This window comes from Heterodontus francisci, chromosome 17, assembly GCF_036365525.1.
Source record: "Heterodontus francisci isolate sHetFra1 chromosome 17, sHetFra1.hap1, whole genome shotgun sequence".
Lineage (NCBI taxonomy): Eukaryota > Metazoa > Chordata > Chondrichthyes > Heterodontiformes > Heterodontidae > Heterodontus > Heterodontus francisci.
Genome location: NC_090387.1, coordinates 43830843 through 43855563, shown reverse-complemented (window position 1 = coordinate 43855563; position 24721 = coordinate 43830843). Strand labels below are relative to the sequence as shown.

At 43.9% G+C, this 24721-nt stretch overlaps 1 protein-coding gene across 1 annotated transcript in view; it reads right to left on the bottom strand.

Moving 5' to 3' along the window:
* Positions 1-239: 239 nt before the first annotated feature.
* Positions 240-24721, bottom strand: part of zgc:162297 (uncharacterized protein LOC555865 homolog) — a 34613-nt gene continuing 10131 nt past the window's right edge. The window contains exons 5-6 of the mRNA XM_068049350.1: positions 17210-17337; positions 240-9353 (exon numbers count right to left, since the gene is read on the bottom strand). Of these exons, the coding sequence (XP_067905451.1) occupies positions 9163-9353; positions 17210-17337 (319 nt within the window). The 3' untranslated portion in view covers positions 240-9162. The remainder of the gene's footprint in view (positions 9354-17209; positions 17338-24721) is intronic.

Genomic DNA, 24721 nt, shown 5'->3' with positions numbered 1-24721 from the left:
GGAGTAATTCATTCTTGACATCACTTTAAAAAGTACTGAATCACTTGCTGTACTAATACAAGGTATAAAAGTAGATTATTGTTAATGTGCAAGAAATATCAGGTGATTAAAGAATTCCTATATGCATTGAAAGTGGCTTTACAAGTTTATTCAAAACATATAGCAGTGTTGAAACAACTGAACCAATGCCACTAGATATTCACAATGATGCTTAAAGTAAAAGCCACGAAGCCACAAAATTTGTACAATTGCGTGAAACTCCTATTTTATTCAGGGTTAATTGGTATAATACAGTTTGTTAAATATCCACAGATTTGCATGCTTTATTCAGTTTTATGAGGGATAGATCCTATAGGCTTGATGTTCTTTCTTGCTATGTGGAAGAACTTCATTATTTACTTTCCAGTTCACTGCTCCTGGGAGAAAGCATTCATATTCTGAGATGCTGCTGAGAATTTGTTCAGCATTACTCCTGCTCCATCACCTTAACTTCACTGGAGATACAACGGAAACCTTATTAACACACACAAACAGGGTTTCTACAATTCCTGCAGTTATGGCAGTGGAACAGTTCTGAGGAAATTCTGGCCAGATATTTGTTAGTCAGGATTTTCCAGTCAGCAGCGAGGGGTCAACACTAGCTACTGACCCAATAAAAAAAAAACTGCCCACAAAGATTTAGCAGGCTCAAGTACGTTCCCCAACCCCCATTCTGATGTGACCTTGAATCTGGTGCCATCTGTAGGGGATGTGTGGCATTCAGCATCAGTAAAGTCAGCAAACTGGCTGAGCAGCCAATCATATTGAAGAATTCCCTCAGCCAGCAAACAAGGAAGCAAAAAACATGGATTAAATAATTCACTTTTTCATCATCTTCCAGACAGCAATATGAAGATTGTGACATACACATGGGATTAAGGTAGGAACTGAAATATCAAACAATAAAAGCTTTTTTTTTTAAATAGAATTTTTAATCACAGAATGGAGGAAATGACATTCCACACAATAAAATTAGGTTTTCAGGGCGAGATAAGTTGTTCAGCAGTAACTATGACTTTGTACTGATCATATGTTGTTTGCATCTGTGAAGACTGCAACATCACACCCATGGAGAAACAGGGTGCCATTGACGGCAACTTCCAGATTTCTGTGTTTAACTGTACATGTGCAGATGACAGAAGTTGCTGTCAGTTTTACACAATAACGATGATAAGCACTGACAGTTTCACTGTAATCACAATTGCAGAATCTAGGCCAATGTCTTCCTTGCACTGGCCATCATAATTGGCGACAATTTTACTGTTCAGTGTGCAACCATTTGTCAACTTTGCTTCTAATTACCCATATAAATGGGCAGGTACTGAACAGTAGCTGGAATAAGTTTAAAGAGGTAGAAAGGAGGTTCATTCATTAGTTTTAGCACTGTTTTTCAGGATTTGTTTTGGCGTGTAGGTTCCCCTGGGTATTTCTGCCAACTGTTTTTGTTTATGGTGCCTTCAGCACAATTACTGACATCACTAGTTTTTCCCAATGAGCACCTATTTGAAATGCTTGGAAGAGGAAGTGCACTTAAACTGCATCAGCAGGACAGGCTGTATGAGGTGCTCCATGCCTACCTTCAAAACCACATCTGCAAACAGGTGACCAGACCTCACTTGCAGATGATTGTTGCACATTGAAGCTCCAACTTTGAAAGTAGTCTGTAAAAGTTGGGGCAATGGCACAGCCGTAGGAAGGATGTGATTGCACCGGAGAGAGTGTAGAGGAGATTCACCAGGATGTTGCCTGGGCTGGAACATTTCAGCTATGAAGAGTGCCTGGATAAGCTCGGGTTGTTTTCCTTAGAGCAGAGAAGGCTGAAAGGGGACCTGATTGAGGTATGCAAAATTATGAGGGGCATTGATAGGATAAATAGGAAAAAACTTTTTTCCCTTAGCGGAGGGATCAATAATCAGGGGGCATAGATTTAAGGTAAGCAACAGGAGATTTAGAGGGGATTCGAGGGAAATAAAATTCACACATTGCCTGAAAGGATGGTAGAGACAGGAACCCTCACAACATTTAAAAAGTATTTAGACGAGCACTTAAAACACCATAGCATTCAAGGCTAGGGGCCAGGTGCTGGAAAATGGAATTAGAATAGATCGGAGCTTGATGGTTGGCACAGACACGATGGGCCAAAGGGCCTGTTTCTGTGCTGTATAACTATGAGCTGTGTGTGAAAACCTAACAGTTATATTGGATGATTCTTCAGACATACTTCTGCTTTACATGGTGCTGCACAAAGGATAGAATGTCAGGATGGTCAGCCATCAGCAAAGCTGGTCACACCTATCAAGATGCTACCAATTATATTTCCAGGCATTGTTACATTTACCTGTCAATGACTGTCGAGAACTATCTTCACAAAGTCTGTGTCAGTAGAATGTCAAATGCAAAGTTGTGTTATCCTCCAAGGATACAACAGGCCTGGCACAAATGATAGCATTAGCCAGTTGAATTTTTAAGCTCGCCTCCACCTCCTTCCAGGTGCACTGCAATGTAAACCTATGTGTCCCTTGGAATGAGATGTCTTTTAAGTTCTTGAGCTATCAGAATTTTTGTCACTTAATCTGTGGTTCAGCCTGCCCTTCCAGTTTAATTGTCCCCACTCTTTTTTTTCACGCAATGTTTAATTCACCATAAAAACTTGGGGCTGAATTTTACCAGCCCCTCGCGCTGTGCGGCGTGGCGTGTAAAATGTTAGTGGGAGTGGTCCGCCACGACCCATGACACCGAGAAGGCCCCGCCAGATACTGGCGACGGCGGCGAGGCCTCGGTGTAGTCCCCCTGCCGCCAAGTGGCTAAGTTGCGGGGCCTTCATTAAAATATTGAAATTAGATAAAATGCAAATGAACTTACCTGCTGTCGCTGGCCGTCCTAAGCCAATTTTATTTATTTATTTTTTTTATTTCCAAAATATACTTTATTCATAAAAATCTGCAAAAATTACATTGCCAAACAGTTTCAAACAGCACCAAAAAATACAAACATTGCAAGGGAGATCAGTTTCCTTCTATACTATCATGAGTTTCTTCACAACCCTTCCAATTCACTATTGTCATGCCAATTACAGTTTTACATTTACAGCAAAAGAAAATATCAACGATACAGTTCGAGGGGTTTCCCATGGATCCAGCCCCTCAGTTCAGCTTGGTGGGGGTCCTTACACTGTGGTCTTTCCCCATTGAGCCTTTGCTGCGGCTGCCCCAAGCTTTAGTGCGTCCCTCAGCACATAGTCCTGGACCTTGGAATGTGCCAGTCTGCAACATTCGGTGGTGGACAACTCTTTGCGCTGGAAGACCAGCAAGTTTCGGGCAGACCAAAGGGCGTCTTTCACCGAATTGATAGTCCTCCAGCAGCAGTTGATGTTTGTCTTGGTGTGCGTCCCTGGGAACAGCCCGCAGAGCAGACTCCTGTGTTACAGAGCTGCTTGGGATGAACCTCGACAAAAACCACTGCATCTCTTTCCACACCTGCTTTGCGAAGACACATTCCAGGAGGAGGTGGGCGACCGTCTCTTCCCCACCACAGCCAACGCGGGGGCACTGTGCGGAGGGGGCGAGACTTCGGGTGTGCATGAAGGATCTGACGGGGAGGGCCCTTCTCACCACCAGCCAAGCTACGTCTTGGTGCTTGTTTGAAAGATCTGGTGATGAGGCATTCCGCCAAATGACTTTGACGGTCTGCTCGGGGAACCATCCGACAGGATCCACCGTCTCCTTTTCCCGTAGGGCCTTGAGGACATTCCGTGCAGACCACTGCCTGATGGACCGGTGGTCAAAGGTGTTTTCCCGCAGAAACTGCTCCACGAAGGATAGGTGGTACGGCACGGCCCAACTGCATGGAGCGTTCCGCGGCAATGTGCCCAGGCCCATCCTTCACACCACCGGGGACAGATAGAACCTCAGCACGTAGTGACACTTGGAGTTTGCGTACTGGAGGTCTACACACAGCTTGATGCAGCCGCACACGAAGGTGGTCATCAGGATGAGGGCCACGTTGGGTACATTTTTCCCGCCCTTGTCCAGAGATTTGAACATCGTGTCCCTCCGGACCCGGTCCATTTTAGATCCCCAGACGAAGCGGAAAATGGCTCGGGTGACTGCCACAGCGCAGGAGTGGGGTATGGGCCAGACCTGCGCCACGTAGAGCAACAACGTGAGCGCCTCGCACCTGATGACCAGGTTCTTACCCACAATGGAGAGAGATCGCTGCCCCCACATGCCCAACTTTTGTCGTACCTTGGCTACTCGCTCCTCCCATGTTTTGGTGCACGCCCCAGCCCTTCCAAACCATATCCCCAGCACCTTCAGGTAATCTGACCTGACGGTGAAGGGGACAAAGGATCGGTCAGCCCAGTTCCCAAAGAACATGGCCTCGCTCTTGCCGTAGTTAACTTTGGCTCCCGAGGCCAGTTTGAACTGGTCGCAGATGCTCATCAGTCTGTGCACGGACAGCAGATCCGAGCAGAAGACGGCGACGTCATCCATGTACAGGGAGGTTTTCACCTGAGTGCCTCCGCTGCCTGGGATTGTCACCCCTCTTATGCTCGCATCCTTCCTAATAGACTCAGCAAAGGGTTCAATACAGCAAACAAACAAGACCGGGGAGAGAGGACAGCCCTGTCTGACTCCAGATTTGATCGGGAAACTTTCCGATTCCCACCCGTTGATTGAGACTGCGCTACTGATGTTTGTGTAGAGCAGTTGGATCCAATTGCAGATTCCCTCCCCAAACCCCATTTTGGAAAGCACGTCCATCATGTAGGTGTGTGATATCCTGTCAAAAGCCTTCTCCTGGTCCAGGCTGATGAGGCAGGTGTCCACCCTCCTGTCCCGTACGTAGGCGATCGTATCCCTGAGTAGCACGAGACTGTCAGAGATCTTCCTGCCGGGTACAGTACAGGTCTGATCAGGGTGAATCACCCAATTTTATGGCCAAGCAGCCGCAACTCGCGCGTCTTCGGAACTCCGGTGGGGGAGCGGGGAAAACACTTTTTATTGGCTGTGGGGATGGTGGGAAGAGGTTGAGGGCAAACGTCAAAAGGTTGGCGGGGGGGGGGGGGGGGGGGAGTTCGCGATGTTTAGTCGGGGAGCTTAGTCATGATCAGTGGCTCTAAAACAGACATCGGGGGGGGGGGGGGGGTTGTGTTTGATCGGGCCTCCAGGTTTCAATAACATTTTATTAACAAATGTGCACAAATTCCCCTACAATGCCTGCGCGGTGGCGCTGGACGCCGCTGCCGGGAATGCGGCGGCCGCCCCCTCTATGTCATCGGGGCAGCCGCTCCGCCCCCTCTATTTAAATGAGCTCCCGCGCAAAATATCGGGGGGGGCCTCTGTGGCGGCAATTCCGTGTCGGAAGGCAGTGGCTTCACAGCTGCCGCCGCGGAGCTCGGTGCACTGATAAAATTCAGCCCTTGGTTCCCTATGCCTTCCCAAACTTACATCTGGAACTGTGAATAATTGTGCAGCAAAGCTGAACCAGCAATTTCAACTCCTATTAACACTTTAGGATTCTGGCAGTATTAGCACCAGTGCTTAACCATATTGAACTGATTTTCACCAGTTAACAAAATTCAGCTCATTTTGTCGAGCTTTGTGGTTCAGTATTGGAAGATTATCAGAATCGTGCATTAAATAGGACCCTAGGACATAAATTTAAACTAGTCAAAACCAATTTTAGGTATTCGGAATAACTTTACTTAAAAGGGTGATAAATGTATGGAATAAGCTGGCAGGTATGGCAATGGAGACAGACATTAGGGGAATTCAAAGTGCAAGTGGGATGTAAGGAAATATTGGAATACTAGAGGGGTAAGCTTTAATAAGTTTAATCACCTTTCTTTTATGTATAAACAAATAATTTATCTCAAAAGTTTAGTAATTTGGGCATTTGGCTTTTTTCAAAACTACATTGAAGATTTTTAAGCTAATCAGAATGATTGTGAATCACAAGACAACTTCAACTATGACATTAATATTTCAGACAAACTGAAAACCTAAGGAGCACATTTCAAAAGTATTAATGTTGTTTCAAAAAACTCCCAGGTGTACTTTCAATTAGTTTAAATTACTTATTTTTACTATACAGCTGTACAGATTGATGTACATATTTAGGCCAAAGTGAGATATGTAGCTCCTATTATACTGATGTGTACCCCTACATTATTCTTTTTAGTTACTTGAGGTGTACACCACACTCAATGGGCCTAACACCATCCCATGTGGCTGGTCAGTACTGATGGCTCTCAGAACCTGCACCCAAACTTATTAAGGGTTCAACATTTATTTAAGTAATATAAAGGTCTCAAACCTCATAATTTGTCTGGAGTGCCTTACAGGATATGGTAGCATAGTGGTTGTGTTACTGCACTGCACTAATGACCTACAGACATGAGTTCAAATCCCACCATGGCACCGGGAATCTGAATTCAGCTAATTAAATTAAAATCTCGAATAAAAAGCTAGTATCAGTAAAGGTGACCATGAAACAACTGGATTATTGTAAAACAAAATCTAGCTCACTGATGTCCTTTACGGAAGGAAATCTGCTGTCCTTAATGTGACTGCAGACCCACAACAATGTGGTTGACTCTTAACTGCTCTCTGAAATGGCCTAGCAAGCCACTCAGTTGTATTTGAGAAGATGGCTCACTACCTTCTCAAAAGCAATTGGGACTGGGCAGTAAATGCCAGTGATGCTCACATCATATCAATAAATTAAAAAAAATATGCTTTGGCCACACAAATGAGTTCTACAGTGGAAGGGCACAACAAATATTTTAATTACATTAGTAATCCTGTACTTCCAAATAGCTTATCTGCATGTTGACTATTAGGCCTTAAAAGACTGACTTTAGTTGGTTGACCACCTCTTCTACTTTGCGATCCAGAATGGTCCTTTGATCATATGAGCAAGCACCTGTTTATGTACTGCTGATGCTGGAGATGCTACCCCTGATGTCGGATTTTCAAAGGGCCACGGGGTCAGGAACCACTGCAGGTGCCATTTGCAAATCAGGGTCCTGGAGGTTGTCTCAGGATCCCGACGCCTCCGGCATAGTTTACAGTTTTCAATGCTGAGGGATGGGGGAGGAACGGGGAACACGCACACTGACAATTAACGGCTCATTAAGCTCCTTTACGAGCTTGTTGAGGGGCTGGGGGGTGGGCTTTGGGAAGGCAATTTTTAAATCAGATTTTGGTGATCCCGAACAGTCTGGTGCACGTTCGTACACAGCCATCAGGGTTGTGCGGGGCAAAATCAAGTTTGTTTCCATGTGTGATGAGATTAAGTTTGAGGGGCCAACTAGCAGTGAGTGGAGCACTGTACCTCCATGGCCACTGTCTGCCGTTGTTACCAACCTGGCCCTAACATGAGCTGGCTGCTCTCCTCGGCAAGGCAGAGGCTGCCCCAAACACGGCTGCCACCTGCCTTTGTCATTGGCGCCAGGCAGACAGTTCCCGTCTCCTGCCCGATTAGGGCACTGGATTCAAAGATCGCGTCAGAAGAATGACACAGCTGAAGCATGGGGTCGGGACCTAGAATTCATCAGGGTATCGGGCTTCCGACCCTGCTTTGAAAATCTGGCCCATGATCTTAGTACACTCTCACTATATTGTGTGCTACATGTTGGGAATGCTAGCAAATGACAAGGTGCTGACCTGGCATTAGGAGTGAGGTAAAATTATTCAGGCAACCTCTCAAGAGCTGTGATACTGACGGCACAGCTTCAACACTACATCATCTGCCCCACAATGGGAGTACTGCACTAAGCTATATAGCCCGGGAAGTTCCCAAGTTTGACCTTTAGTGTAACTTCTGTTTTGAGTTAGCTGTTGTCAGCTGGGGTGATGACAAGAGTACTACAGTTGGTCTTGTCCTTGGTCTCATTGCTTGATAAGGGGAAAAATTGCTATACAATAATCTCTTCTGTTAGTGCATACATACAAACATTTTTGGAGAGGCTCAGGCTGATTTTGTAATGGACTACACAGTTAAACATCACATTGGCCTTACAGCATAGGCTTGCACGAGAGTCAAGTACTTCAAGACTTGAGGCAGCATATACAACCCCAGCATTTCTCTCCTCTCCAGGAAAGGACAGGCATGGGAGAGTACCGGAGAACATTTAAAGACCACACAGGAATAACAGTTTACTGAAACTAAACTGATTGATGTAACAACATAAATCAATCATGCCAGTTAAGTGGTTTACTTTACAGGAAATTCATCTATTCTGTTTTATATTCTAATTATGTAATAGATCTTTCTCAGCATGGTGTGCAGAAAAACCTACAAAGAAAAAAACATTTGAAAGCAGATAGTTCCCTGTTTGAAGTAGAACACTGAAATTGAGATTAGGTAATATGACTGCATATTAAGTCGCAACATCAAGGCCATCTTGTCCCAGCTGTGCTGCACACCAATCATCCCCTGCTGGAACAACCCACATGGGTTCCTATTGGTTGGTATGCTCAACCATTTAAATTACCAGTTTTGAGAAGCAATTTTACTACAGAAATTATGCATAATGAGATCCATACTCAAATACCAGGCATTCCATAACAACCACGGTTTTACAAAAGTCAACAATGGGGTTTGTTTTAGCATGTATTGGGTGGCCTTATTAATTGTATAGGTTATACCCCCAATTATATTTGTAACTTCAGATCATATTTATGTAGATTTAAGGCAAATTATTAATAATCTTGAAGCAAATGCAACAGTCCTGCAGACTTCAATTCTGATGACTGGTATACACCTAAACCACTATAACCTGTATTTTTTCTTTGCCAATTTTGAGTATTGCTGCATTCCAACACTTACTACTTTTATTTCAGTTATTCTTGTTTATATACATCACATTTTAAATCAAAAGAAAAATCATACTGGAGTGGTTCAAACGGCACCATATGCTGCAAATGACATTCTAGAGAAAAATTCATTAAAAAAAAATTAGAACACAAGAACAATACAAACATTCATCAAAAATAACTGATTATGGCAGCATCAATATTAATGTGTTAAATTTAAATTAGAGGCACAGGTAAAACCATCAGATTTGTTTCATCGCACAGATGTAGATATACTTGCAAAGTATCTTGTTAAACAGTTTTATTTCCTGAGTCGATTCATCTTAGTCATAAATTTCTTAATCCGTTCAGAATCAACTTCATTGGCCCAGTATCCTGCTTTCTTGAAATATGAACCAATAATCATGGCGTCTGCATCCATGTACTGCTCCATGTTTTCAACCGTCACACCAGAGCCAATGAGGACTGGAATTCTTACAGCTTGTTTAACCCCTGCAAGAAAGGCCAAGGAGGCAATTCAAATAGGAAAAATCTTACATCCCTTGGCATTTTCAATCCATACACTGTAAGTTGTACATTGTAGTGATAAGTCACTAAATGTTGCAAAACACAGACTGTCACTAAAAAGGCTGCGTTTGCTGACAACACAACCACTAGGTGGCGTAGTACTGGCACATGCGCAAATGCAGCCTCATCAACTGAAAAGCCGCTGTCTGTGATCTCAGGTTGCTACCAGTAATAAAAATGGCGCTGCTCAATTTGTCACAAAAAACAAATTAAACCCAAACCCCTTAATGGCTGCGATTGCTGCCTCCATCACACACCCAACAGTATCCCACTCCCTCGTGCCATCGTGCTTCTCTTCTCACTCCCAGACTCGCCGCTGCCTCCCCTCATCTGCTCACTCCCCACCTTGCTGTTGCCTACCCTCGGCCACTCGCTCCCCGTTGCCTCCACTTGGCCGCTTGCTCCCCGCTGCCTCCCCTCGGCCACTCGCTCCCCACCTTGCCACTGCCTCCCCTCGGTCGCTCGCTCCCTGCCTCGCTACTGCCTCCCCTCGGTCGCTTGCTCCCCGCATCAACCCGTGATCCCTCAGTCACTTGCTCCGCCCTTGGCAGCTTGTTCCTTGCCACTTCTCCGGGCAACGCGGCGGGGAGCGATCAGCCCGGGGGGGAAGCAGCGAGTGAGTGGCTGAAGTGACGATAAGGGGAGAGATTGGCTGAGGTGGAAAGCGGCGAGGCCAGGACTCAGCTGCCAAGGGGGAATAAGGTGGCAAAGCCGAGGTGAGGGAGCAATGAGGCGGGAAGCGAACGACCAAAACGGGTTACTGTCGAAGGGAATGGAGGCGGCGATTGCAGGCATTCAGGGGTGAGGCAATGCTCGGATGACATTACGTGTGGCGTCATTGCACAGTGATGTAGTTGCGCGCTTGCACAGATTCATACTGGCAAGTTGGTAAATGTTTGGACACACTGACAACGTCGGCGATTGCTCTGCGCATGCTCTGCGTTGTCAGGAAACACTCCAAAAAATACATTACACAAGAATGCAGAACAATTTACATTTCTACAGCATTTCATTTACTGAAACATAACATCCCAAATTACTTTACTGGAGTGAGTGGGAAGTAGGAAGGAAGTTAGGAGAGGAAACCAAAGGCTCAGTTGAAGGATAAAGAACAGCTAAAGAAAACGAAGGCTGCTATTAGATCAGCTAAAATACTAATGGCAAAGATGATTTTAGACAGCTGTAAAAGTCGTCGGAAAAGCTATTTCAATTATATGAAGAGTTAGAACTGTCGAAGACTGTATCAGTCAGGTCATGATACCAAGAACAGGGTGCAAAGGACTTACAGGGTATGGCAGAAATATTAAATAAGTACTTTCCAATTGTCTTCACTCTTGAAAATGGCAAAAAAAAAGCAACTGGCCAGCTCCCTGACATCTTCCCGCCTCCTCGCAATTTTTCCGGAGGTGGCGAGCGAGTGGCCGAAGTGATGCAGCGGGGAGCGAGCGGCCGAGTGGAGGCAGCGGGGAATGAGTGGCCGAGGGTAGGCAACGGCGAGGTGGGGAGTGAGCAGCCCAGTGGAGGCAACTGCTAGGCTGGGAGTGAGAAGAGAAGCGCGATGGCAGGAGGGAGTGGGATGGAGGCGGCGATCACAGCCATTAAGGGGTTTGGGTTTAATTTGTTTTTTGTGACAAATTGAGCAGCGCCATTTTTATTACTGGTAGCAGCCTGAGATCGCAGTGCTCCCCCATGTTGAACGCCACTTGGAAGAAGCAAGGTTACAGAATATACTCTGGGTGAGGTCTTCAATGTCTATCGTCAAATGTGGCTTAGTAGCACCACTAATGACGGAGCTAGCTGAGTCCTAAAGGACATAACTGTTACACTGAGTTTGCAGAAGATGGTGAGAGAACCAACAAGAGGGATAAACCTATTTGACCACATCCTCACTAATCTACCTGTCACAGATGTGTCTGTTCATGACAGTATTTTTTAAAAATTCTTTCATGGGATATGGGCATCGCTGGCTGGGACAGCATTTATTGCCCATTCCCAATTGCCCTTGAGAAGGTGGTGATGAGTCAGGTTCTTGAACCACTGCAGTCCATGTGGGGTAGGTACACCCACAGAGCTGTTCGGAAGGGAGTTCCAGGATTTTGGCCCAGTGACAGTGAAGGAATGGCGATACAGTTCCAAATCAGGATGGTGTGTGACTTGGAGGGGAACTTGCAGGTGGTGGTGTTCCCATGCAACTGCTGCCCTTGTCCTTCTAGGTGGTACAGGTCATGGGTTTGTTTGGAAGGTGCTGTCTAAGGAGCCTTGGTGCGTTGCTGCAGTGCATCTTGTACATGGTACACACTGCTGCCACTGTGCATCGGTGGTGGAGGGGGTGCCAATCAAGTGGGCTGCTTTGTCCTGGATGGTGTCGAGCTTCTTGAGTGTTGTTGGAGCTGCACCCAACCAAGCAAGTGGAGAGTATTCCATCACACTCCTCACTTGTGCCTTGTAGATGGTGGCTAGGCCTTGGAGAGTCAGAAGGCCAGTTACTCGCCACAGGATTCCTAGCCTCTGACCTGCTCTTGTAGCCACGGTATTTATATGGCTACTCCAGTTCAGTTTCTGGTCATCGGTAACCCCCAGGATGTTGATAGTGGGGGATTCAGCGATCGTCATGCCATTGAATGTCAAGGGGAGATGATTAGATTCTCTCTTGTTTGAGAAAGTCATTGCCTGGCACTTGTGTGGCACCAAGTTACTTGTCACTTATCAGCCCAAGCCTGGATTTTGTCCAGGTCTTGCTGCATTTCTACACAGACTGCTTGGTATTGATAGGAATGACCACCACAGAGTCGTTGTGGAGACCAAGTTCCATCTTAACACTGAGGACGCCCTCAATCGTAATGTGTAACACTACCACCGTGTTAAATGGGATAGATTCAGAACAAATTGAGCAGCTCAAAGCTGGACATCCCTGAGGTGCTGTGGATCATCAGCAAAAGCAAATTGTGTTCCACAACAATCTGTAACCTCATGGCCCAGTTCATCCCACACACTGCCATTACTATCAAGCCAGGGGACCAACCCTGGTTGAATAAGGAGTTTAGAAGAGCATGCTAGGAGCAGCAGCAGACATACCTATAAATGAGATGCCAACGTCGTGAAGCTACAATGCAGGACTACATGAATGCTAAACAGCGGAAGTGACACGTTACAGATAGAGCTAAATAATCAACGAACAACGGATCAGATCAAAGCTCTAGTTACATTCAGTTGTAAATGGTGATGAACAACTAACTTGACAAAAGAGCGGGAGGACACAGACAATGTAGTCAAGAGGAAATGTGCAATATTGGATTGAATAAGCAAAGTGAGAGAGGAAATATTAATTGGTTTAGCATATTTGAAAGTAGATAAATCATCAGGCCCGGATAAAATGTATTCCAGGCTGTTAAGAGAAGCAAGGGAGGAAATAGCGGAGCCTCTGACCATCATTTTCCAATCCTCTCTGGCTACAGGACTGCGAACATCATACTGCTGTTTAAAGAGAGAGAAAGGGATAGACCATGTAATTACAGGACAGTCAGCCTAACCTCAGTGATGGGCAAATTATTGGAAAAAATTCTGAAGGACAGTAAAAATTGTTACTTAGAAAGGCAAGGACAATTATTCAAGGACAGTCAGCATAGATTTGTTAAGGAAAGGTTATGTCTGACTAACGACTGAATTTTTGAGGAGGGAACAAGGAGGATCGCTAAGGGTACTGCATTTGATGTAATCTACATGGATTTTAGCAAGGTTTTTGATGAAGTCCCATATGACAGACTGGCCAGAAAAATAAGAGCCCATAGGATCCAAGGAAAAGTTGGCTCAGTGACAAGAAGCAAAGGGTAATGGTTGATTGGCGTTTTTATGACTGGAAGTCTGTTTGCAGTGAGATTCTCCAGGGCTCAGTACTAAGCCCTTTGATGTTTGTAGTATGTACATCAATGATTTAGACTTAAGTGTATGGGGCATGATTAAGAAGTTTGCAGATGATACAAAAATTGGATATGTAGTTGATAGTGCGGAAGAAAGCTGTAGACTGCAGGAAGATATCAATGGACTGGTCAGGTGGGCGAAATCATGACAAATGGAATTCAATCCAGAGAATTGTGAGCTAATGCATTTGGGGAGAGCAAACATGGCAAGTGATTATACAATAAATGATAGGATACTGAGAAGTGTAGAGGAACAGAAGGACCTTGGAGTGCATGTCCACAGTTTCCTGGAGAAAGCAGGACAAGTAGATAAAGTGGTTAAGAAGGCATATAGGAAACTTTCCTATTATATGCCTTGGCTAATAAAGAAGAGCAGGGAGGTTAAGCTAGAACCGTATAAAACACTAGTTAGGCCACAGCTAGAGTGCTGCGTACAGTTCTGGTCACAATTACAGGAAGGATGAGATTGCACTGGAGAGGGTACAAGGGCAATTTAGGAGGATGTTGCCAAGATTGGAGAATTTTAGCTATGAGGAAAGATTGGATAGACTGGCGCTGTTTTCTTTGGAACAGAGGAGGCTATGGGAAGATTTAATTCAGGGATATTAAATTATGGGAGGCCTAGAGACTGCATAGGAAGGACCTATCTCCATTTTCAGAGAGGTCAATAACCAGGGGCATAGGCTTAAATTAATTGATAGAAGATTTAGAAGGGAGTTAAGGTAAAAAATTTTCACCCAGAGGGTAGTGGAGGTCTGAAACTCATTGCCTGAAAAGGTGGTAGAGGCAGAAACCCTCAACGTAATTAAAAATACTTGGATATGCACCTGAAGTGCCATAAACTACAAGATTACAGAGCAAGAGCTGCAAAGTGGTATCAGGCTGGCACAGACATGATGGGCCGAAAGGCCTCCTTCAATGCCATAAATCTTTCTAAGTTTCTTAACAGGAGGAGGAGGGTGCTCCAGGAACATCTTCAACTTCAATGATATCAGAGCCCAACACGTAGGTAGAAGACAAGGCTGAAATGTTTGCAACCATCTTCATCCAGAAGTGTCAAGTGAATAATCCAGCTCAGCTTCCTCTTGAGGTCCCCAGCATCACAGAAGCCAGTCTTCATTCAATTTAATTCACTCCACCTGATATCAAGAAACTGATGAATGCACTGGATACAGAAAAGGCTAAAGGACCCCGATAACTCCCGCTGTAGAGATTTGTGCTTCTGAACTAACTGCACCTCCAGCCAAGCTGTTCCAGTACAACTACAGCACACGCATCTGCCTGACAAAGTGGTAAATTGTCCAGGCATGTCCTGTCCACAAAAAGCAGGACACACCTAATCTGGCCAATTAATGCTCCATTGGTCTACTCTCCATCATCAAAGTGATGGAAAGTGTCATCGATAGTGCTATCATGCGGCACTTACTCACCAACAGCCTACTCACCAATGTTCAGCTTAGGTTCTGCGAGGACCTCATTACAGCCTTTATCCAAATGTGGACTAAAGAGCTAAATTCCAGAGTGAGGTGAGAGTGACTGCCCTAGGCATCAAGAAAACATAAATGTGGCATCAACGCACCTTAGCAAAATTGAAATTAATGCGAATCAGGGGGAAAACTCTCCTCTGGCTGGCATCATACCTAGCACAAAGGAAGATGGTTGTGGTTGTTGGAGGAAAATTATCTCATCCCAGGACATCACTGCAGAAGATCCTCACGGCAGTGTCCTAGGCCCAACCATCTTCAGCTGCTTCATCAATGGCCTTCCCTCCATCATAAGGTCAGAAAGGGTGATGTTTGCTGATGATTGCACTGCGCAGTTCCATTCGCAACTTCTCAAATAATGCCCGCTTGCAACAAGATCTGGACAACATTCAGGCTTGGCCTGATAAGTGACAAGTAACACTTGCGCCACACAAGTGCCAGGCAATGATCATCCCAAGAGTGAGTTTAAACAGTTTGCCATGACATTCAACAGCAGTACCATTGCCAAATCCCACACTACCAACATCATGGGGTGGAGGTTGTCACCATGGACCAGAAACTTAACTGGACCCGTAACATAAATACTGTGGCTACAAAAACAGATCAGAGGGTGGGTATTCTGCAGCAAGTGACTCATCTTCTGACTCCTCAAAGCCTTTCCACTGTCTGTAAGGCACAAGTCAGGAGGGTCATGGAATACTCTCCAATTGCTTGGCTGAATGCAGCTTCAATAACACTCAAAAATCTCAACACCATCTAGGACAAAGCAGCCCACTTGATTGGCACCTCATTCACTATCTTAAAAAACATTCACTCTTTCCACCACCAGTGGACAAAGCAGCCCACTTGATTGGCACCCCATTCACTATCTTAAAAAACATTCACTCTTTCCACCACCAGTGCACCGTGGGAATAGCTTCATCACATGGACTGCAGCAGTTCAAGAAGGCGGTTCACTACTACCATCTCAAGAGCAACTGGAAATGAACAGTAACTGCTGAGAACAATGCCCAAATCCCATGAATCACTAAAAGTAAAGTAGACATTGTCTACTTAAACTTCTGTAAAAGACTGAAGCCTCTGCTTTTAGTGGTAATGTATTTAGATGGATTGAGAACTGGATTGAAGGCCGTAGCCAGAAAGTAGTTATAGAAGGATTTGGAGACTGGTCACCAGTAGTCTCCTGCAGGATTTGGGGCCACTGATCTTTTTACTAATGATGTAGGTCCTGGGGCACGATTTGCAAATTATACTAAGATTTGTGCGAATGTAAGGACTGTCAACGATGCTTGACTCCTTCAGGTAGATCTTGATGTGTTGGGGGATTTGGCTTGTAACTGGCAAATGGTGTTTAGCTTGGAAACTGCAATGTTATATATGTGGGCACGGTGAAAGCATTCAACCTGGTTAAGAAAGAGTGCACTGATCACTTAGAAACTAAATGCACAAATCTTAGTACCATCTGCAAATCTGTCAAAGGTTCTTGAAGCAATAGCTAGAGTGAATAGGCTGTTGAGGTGCATTTATATGACAACTGATGATAAAACAAAGCATATTATTTTGTCCTTGTACAAGACATTGGTTGGGCCTCAATTAGAATACCATGTTTGGTTTTCGTTTCCAAATATACTGAGGTTTTAGAAAGGGTGCAGGGGAGGGCCATTACACTAATTTCCACTTTAAAGCCACTTAGTTATCAAGATAGGCTAAAAGAGCTGGGAAGATTGTGAAGCACAGACTACAGGGGGATTTGATCAAGGTTTATAAGATGAAGAAGTGAATAGATTGTGTTTCAGTTGACCATCTGTGCCGAGTGAATAGGTTATAGAGGACTAGGAGTCACAACTTTCAGTGGTATAAGGCCAGATCTAGGTTAGATGTCAGGAAGCGGCACTTTCACCAGAGAATTATGGACCTCTGGATTAGGCTGCTGGTTTGGGCTCAGAACTCAGATTTGCTGATTTCCTTCAAGCAAGAGTTGGACCTATTTCTAGCTGGGGCAGAGATCACCTCTTATAAAAGGTAGGTACTGCACAGAATTATCAGGGCCAGAGTGATCCTCTGGACTAGTTTTGACATCCAAGTGGGGATTGGAAAGGGATTTCCCCTCAAATTGTCCTGGGTTTTTATCTCGTTCTTTGCCTCTCTCAGGATATCACATGGTTTTGGGTTGAGTGGAGAGTGTATATATTGTGAAAGTATCATAATTGTGTGGGACAGGCTGGATGGGCCAGAGGGTCTTTTCCTATCCATCATTGTTCATATGTTTGAGGCTTTTGAAGGTGGAGGAGAGAGGTAGTGAGGTGTTAATATTTTTTATTTACAGTACAAGAAAACAAAGGAACTAAGAGGCAATAGCAATCCACAAGTAGTTCCATACCCTTCAGCTCCTCAGGATTTGCTTGCACCCCAGTGGCTATTCCAGTCAGTATGACTCCATCAGACAGGAAGAACTCAGCAGCCCTGGCTGTCTCTGCTACACTGACATCTGATGTCAGAGCATGCGAGCTGAAAAGAAACCAAGAGTTTCAAATGCCTCTCACCAAAACACAGTAAACTGTTACAATGTATTACTTCAGATCGAACACATCGATTTTAACAACACCAAAGATCAATGGGGAGAAAATAAAATGAAGCCTGAAACATTGGAAAGCAAAGTACTATGCAAGACTATTGTCACACTCATAGAGGGAACAGTGATAAAATATGAAATGAACTGGAAGAATTATGAAATAAAAGTAAACTGTTTATTTATTTAGAGATACAGCACTGAAACAGGCCCTTCGGCCCACTGAGTCTGTGCCGACCATCAACCACCCATTTATACTAATCCTACACTAATTCCATATTCCTACCACATCCCCACCTGTCCCTATCACCTACCTATACTGGGGCAATTTATAATGGCCAATTTACCTATCATGCTGCAAGTCTTTGGCATGTGGGAGGAAACCGGAGCACCCAGAGGAAACCCACGCAGACACAGGGAGAACTTGCAAACTCCACACAGGCAGTACCCAGAATTGAACCCAGGTCATTGAACTAAGTTACAAGAAAATGGACACTTTGCTACCCGGCAACATGGAGGGAGGTCAGATGATTCCCTCCTGTACTGCCAATCAACACATTTGTCTGCTGAAGACAGGACCATTATTAACATCAGGAATTGCCTTGAGAAGGCACATTGATATGTAAAACATTCCATGCTAACGACTCCTATCATTAAAAATTGGGCTAGCAAAGGCTTTTGCAGACAGAGTAACTCCGACGCCAAGGCAAAAATAATAAGTGTGAAATAACACCTATTTATCAAAATGGACCACATTCCGACACCATTATGTAACAATGGTCCCCATATCCTGGGACATTGTATGGACACCCCAGGGAACAGTGTCAAGTCACCTAACTAAAACCAAAACCTGATTAAGTTTTTACCTTAAAAGAAGTAACTGCTCTGGGAGAGGGAGACAGAAAAGCCTTTTCAACCAGAGAAGCTGTGGGCTCAATCCAGCTAAGCAATAAGCCCGGCCAGCACCATCTTTAATCAACAGAGGCAGAGACCGCAAAGGTGACCTGAGAAGCTTCCCATCTGAAAAACTGAACCAGGACTTCCACCACCAACTTCGGACTGAGTTTTAACTAAAAGAGTCTGCGATGCTTCATTAATTCCAAGACAAGGAGCACCAGGCCTGCAACACCATTTTAACATTTCTTCACGGAAAAATGCTGACGGCTATTTTACAGCAATTGGACAGTTCATTGCATGCCACCCTCCGCTCTCTACCTTTTCTTGTGTTTGTGTATGTGAGTGAATGCGTGAGTGGCTGAGGTTGCGAACATATTCGGGTATTGTTTAAATAAATAGTTATTTCTTTTTAAATCTTCAAGAAAACCTGTTTGTTTGGTTATTTGACTCTTAAACACTCAGGGACTGAAACACGATTTTTAAAACATTATCTGGGGTCAGTTGAGAGATGAAGCCACCCATACCATTTCCTACCTGACCGTAACACTATGCATTTCTTCTAGGCGGTACCAAAAACTGATATATTTCAATCATCCCCTGCTTATCTAATTCTTCCTTAATCTTTTTCATACCATCTGCCTCCACTGTCTTCCTCACCAATCCATTCTAACACATTCATCACTCCCTGCATAAAGAAGTTGAATATAAACTGTTTATACATCTTCCCTTTTCTGATTAAGCCAATGTCTCCTGGTTTTAGAGTTTGTACCATTTTCATATTATTTGGTTTCAATTTATTTATTCCTTTAAGAATCACGAATATTTAAATAATATCTGCCTTACGTCTAAGAGATCCAAGCTTTTCAACCACTCCTCATAGTTCAACTCCTGTTAGATATGATGCTTGGTTTTCCTTTTTCATATTGGTTCTAATGCCTGCATATCCTTTTGTAGTACATAGAACTTGAGGTGCACTTGTACTGATGTATTCTGAAGACTTACCATCATCTCCTCGAAGTTGTGCTCTGCCCTATCTCTCCTGTGTTGTGTCCTGTAGCCTAAAGCAAGACTTCCATTTATATAGTGCATTTCAATTCCTCAGGATGTCCCAAAGCACTTCACAACCAAAGAAATACTTTTAGAAGTGTAGTCTCTGTTGTAATGTAGGTAAAGGCTTGCTCTCAGCAAGGTCCTACAAACTGCAATGAGGTAGATGACCAGATAATCTGCTTTAGTGATATTGATTGAAAGATACATGTTGTCCAGAATGCCAGGAGAACTCTCCTGCTTTTCTTCTGATCGAGCTATGGGACTTTTTATTTTCACCTGAGCAGGCATATGAAACCTTGATTTAATGTCGCGTGAAAGATAGAACTTTTGACAATACAACACTCCTTTACTACTGCACTGAAGTGTCTGCCTAGATTATTTGCTCAAGTTTCTGGACTGGAGATCAAATCTACAACTATCTGACTCAGAGGTGAGAATGCTACCACTGCGTCACAGTTGACATCTTACATCCACTTAGTTTATTGTTCACTGTTTATTTCCCTTTCCCAGAATCATTATCTAGTATTTATGTAACAGCTTGGTTCAGCGGTGGCATTGTCACTCAAGTTATAAAATAAGAAGCTCAAGCCACACTCCAGGGTTGAGCACATAACTGAAGGAGGCACTTCAGTACTGAGGAACTGCTGCATTGTCAGAGGTGTCATCTTTTAGATGGGACTTTAACCACTACGCCATCTGCCTGTTCAAGTGAATGATTAAGGTTCCATGGCACTGTAAGATAGTGTCTCTCTAGACCCATGCACATGTGTTCATTATGATGCTAACGTCATGGAGTCATTAACAGCATAACAGGCCAGTCAGTCTATCTAGTCCATGCTGGCTCTCCGCAGAGCAATCTAGTCAGTCCCACATCTTGCTGAATCCCCATAGTCCTGCAAGTTTATTTTCTTCAAGTGTAGGGATGGTACCTGGTGTCCTGGCCAATATTTATTGCTCAACTAACATCTTCACAAAAGTGGTCAATGTATTTGCAGTTTGCACATTAGCTGCTGAAACTGTCCACATTGACAATAACTACATCTCAAAAGTGTTTGGCTGAGGACAGAAAAGGTGCTGTATAAATGCAACTTCTTTATTTTATCTGTTTTAAATGGCATTTTCCACTCATCAGCCCAACTTCCTACACCAACAATCTTCAGCTGCTTTATCAATGACCTTCCCTCCATCATGAGGTGAGAAGTGGGGCTATTTGCTGATGATTCCAGCAGTCAGCTCCATTGGCAATTCTTCAAAGAATAAAGCAGTCCATGCCCACATACTGCAAGACCTAGACAACAACCAGGCATAACCTGACAAGTGGCAAGTAACATTTGCACAACACAAGTGTCAGGCACTGACCATCTCCAACAAAACACAGTCTAACAGTGACATTCAATAGCAATTGGTTCCGCTCCAGACCTCACGACAGTCTTGGTCCAAACAGAGACACAAGAGCTGAATTCCAGGGGTGTGGTGAGAGAAGTTACCCTTGAAATCAAGGGAGCATTTGACCGAATGTGGCATCAAGGAGCCTTAGCAAAATTGAAATGAAAGCAAATCAGGGACAAAACTCTCCACTAGCTGGAGTTATACCTTGCACAAAGAAAGATGGTTGTGGTTGTTGGAAGCCATTCATCTCGTCCCCAGGACATTGCTGCAGGAGCTCCTCAGGATAGTGTCCTAGGCCCAATCACCTTCAGCTGTTTCATCAACGACCTTCCCTCCAACATAGGGTCAGCAGTGGGGATGTTCGCTGATGATTGCACAGTGTTCAGTACCATTCACAATTTCTCAGATACTGAAGCAGTTTGTGTCCGCATGCAGCAAGACCTGGACAAATTCAGACTTGGCCTAATCAGTGGCAAGTGACATTCACGGGCACAGACAATGACAAGCTCCAATAACATAGAATCTAACCATCTCCTCTTGACATTCAATGGAATTACCATTGCTAAATCCCCCACTTTCAACATCCTGGGAGTTACCATTTCCCAGAAACTTAACTGGACCAACCACATAAATAGAATGGCTACAGCAGCAGGTCAGAGGCTGGGAATTCTGTGGTGAATAACTCACTTCCTGACTCCCCAAAGCCTGTTCATCATACACAAGGCACAAGCTAGGAGTGTGATAGAATACTCTCCACTTGCTTGGCTGAGTGCAGCTCCAACAACATTCAAGAAGCTAGACACCATCCAAGACAAAGCAACCCACTGGATTGGCACCCCATCCACCACCTTAAGCAATCACTCCCTCCACCACCAGCGCAGTGGCAGAAGTGTGTACCATCTACAAAATGCACTGCAGCAACTCGCCATGGCTCCTTCAACAGCATCTTTCAAGCCTGTAACCTCTACCACCTAGAAGGACAAGGGCAGCAGACACATGGGAACATCACCATTTGCAAGCTTCCCTCCTCAAATAAAACAAAATTATCATCACTAAATTCCCCACTGTCACCATTGATCAGAAACTCAGGAAGTCAGCAAGGCTTCTTTGGTAGCATCTCCCAAAATAGCAACCTCCACCACCTGGAAAGACAATTTCAATAGGTGCATGAGAACACCATTGCTTCCAAGTTATGCACCATCCTAACTTGGACATATATCATCGTTTCTTCATTGTCACTGGGCCAAAATCCTGGAACTCCTTACTTCACAGCATTGCGGAAGTAGCTTCACCACATGGACTTTAGCAGTTCAACAAGATCCACCACCACCTTCTCAAGGGCAACTAGCAGTGCCAGCGACACTCAGATCTTGAAGAATTACATATAAAAAGGTAGTAAATGTTTCAAAAGTAGAAGTAAGTGGTTTTGATGATTGTCGATTGTTGGGTTTGAAATTCAAGAGTCAAACATAAGATTGTGAATGGTCTAGTGCAGTCTACCTGAGAGGGGGGATAGAATTGGTGGCAAGGAAGTGGAGTTTGTGATGGGGATCAATAGCTTTCATCTTGTAGATATTGTATCATCAGTGTACAAGTGAAAGTTGACACTGTGGTTACAGTTGATATCACTGAGGGGCACCACAGTGGATAGCTCCTTGGGGAACCACGGACGTGGCAACGTGAAGGAAGGATGAAGAGCCATGGCTGGAAATACACTGGCTGTATACTGACAGGTAGGAATGTGACCATGCAAGAACAATCCATTACAGTTGGATGGCAGAAAAGAGCGCTGAAGATGGATGGTGTGGTCAATAGAATCAAATGTTGTGGAAAGGTAAATGAGAACCAAGAAGGAAAATCGACAAAGACCCTTCATACACCATGTCCTTTGTGACATTTGCAAGGGTCATTTTGTTGCTGTAAGAAGGGTAGCTGAAATGGAGGGATTCAAACAATGAATTTTGTTTGAAATTAACACTGAATTAGGAGGCAGTGAGTATCTTGAGGGAAAAACATTTTGAGATGGGACAGTAGTTCAAGGATGTATGGGGCCAATGTGTTTTTTGAGCAGGAATGTTGATGGGGACTTTGACAGGAGAGAGATGGTGCTTCAGGAACAGATGTATTTGACCACAGAAGATGCAGCACTACAAATTAAAGAGAGAAAATTACCTAAACTCATTTTAGATTAAGATTTTGGCATAAACAAAAAGGCTACATGATTATAGAGATGGCTGTCACCACTTCCAAGGCAAGTTGATTGGTGCAACATTAGGACATGGAAGTAAGCAGTTGGGGCTTACAACACTCTATGATCTGCAAATCTTGGCAGGTTGCATTACTGAGTTGCATGGTGTAGTAGGCTCGAGATTGGTTGCAGTTCAGTCCATTATAGAGGCTGCATCAGCCAACTTATGGACTGAAATTCATTAACACCTGGGTTACATGACATAAGGATAAGACTGGAAACTGCACAACAGTATCCAACGTCTTAGTGCTGATGTTACATCAATTTTCAATCTGGGTTTGTCCTATGTAAGGGCATGATTGCAAACTGATCTGACTGGCTATATCAAGCATGAAGTCAGCTTTCGTTGTTATTGTTTATTCAATGTTTGTCAATATCAGAAAGAAACTGCAATCAGCAATTCAACCATGTTTGCTGGAAGTTAAGGATGTCATTCAGCCTGGGTCTAACCTGGTAAATACCTAACTTCACCTAACCCGACCACCATACTTACTGAAATCTTGCAGTATAATAGGAAGGGTGATAGATTTCAGGCCTGTATTGTTTCAGGCGATATAGATTTCAGAGTATTGGATCATATGATATACTTATCACAGTCTAGGCACTGAAGACAGACAGACCTAGTTACAAACTGACTACAATCTAGAAGGTTGACAATTGTCTGTTCTTAACAATATGCCGTGTCATTTGTTCAATTTGGTTAATACACAACTATGGTGCCACATGTTCCTTCTGCTGTTGAGTAATACAATTCACAGTGTATTTAATTTTTGCCAATTATATCCCCTCATTATCTTAAAAAGCAATGATTGCTTCTTGGGGTATGATTTCAGAGATGCTGACTCTCTGTGATCCGTTGTCCAGGTGGCTGTTCTTCAGATGTGAAGCTAGGTTAAAATCTGCTGGCTATTTCAACGGTGGTTGCATTACAGCTGAGCCCAATCCTGTTCTCAACTAACATGTAAACAAAGCCACTACAAGCAAAGATTACTGGCCAACTCCCCCTGCCACATCCCACCTCGGAGGCACTGATGCTAATTGCTGCATTTCTACTTCCACTTCTGCTGAGGTCAACTAACTCACTCAGGCAGGGATTGAACCTGGATTTTTTCCTAGTCTACTCTGCTGCCTAAATCAGTCAAACTTGTTCACATTGCATGTATTCAGATGAACTAAACAGTATAGCACATCCTGAGACAGTCCTCAGTCAAGCACTACTCTCTTTTTTTAAATTTCCCAAGTAACACTGCTGAAGTATGATTTTTATGTTTTCAGCACACTCTTGAATATCTGAAACCATCTGAGTAATACAACCTGAAATGATAAAATCAAAAAAATTCTACATTTATTAATTATTTAGTTGATCTCCTATGACATTGCACATGGGGCTCAAGACCAAGTGCAGTCTTCAAATAAAGCTGGAGTGGAGGACAGGGGATAATTAGGCCAAGGAGTTTAGATACAATTCAGTCCTGTGTCAAAGTTAAATATTCTACTCTTATTTTCATACAATATTTTGAATTTATATTATTACTTATACCTGAATACCAAAACATACAGCAGTTTGAGGAGTAGAGCTATTGGAACATAGGAGCGTCTCTTTAGTCTCTGTTGAGGAGCTTGGAGGTGCAAAACTGAGACATCAAAGGTACCTGCACTGGTAGGAGAGTGAATTACAGTTGCTAGGTTTACATAAGCAGTTTCCATTATAAATGTGGGCACAGGAATTTATAATGGTA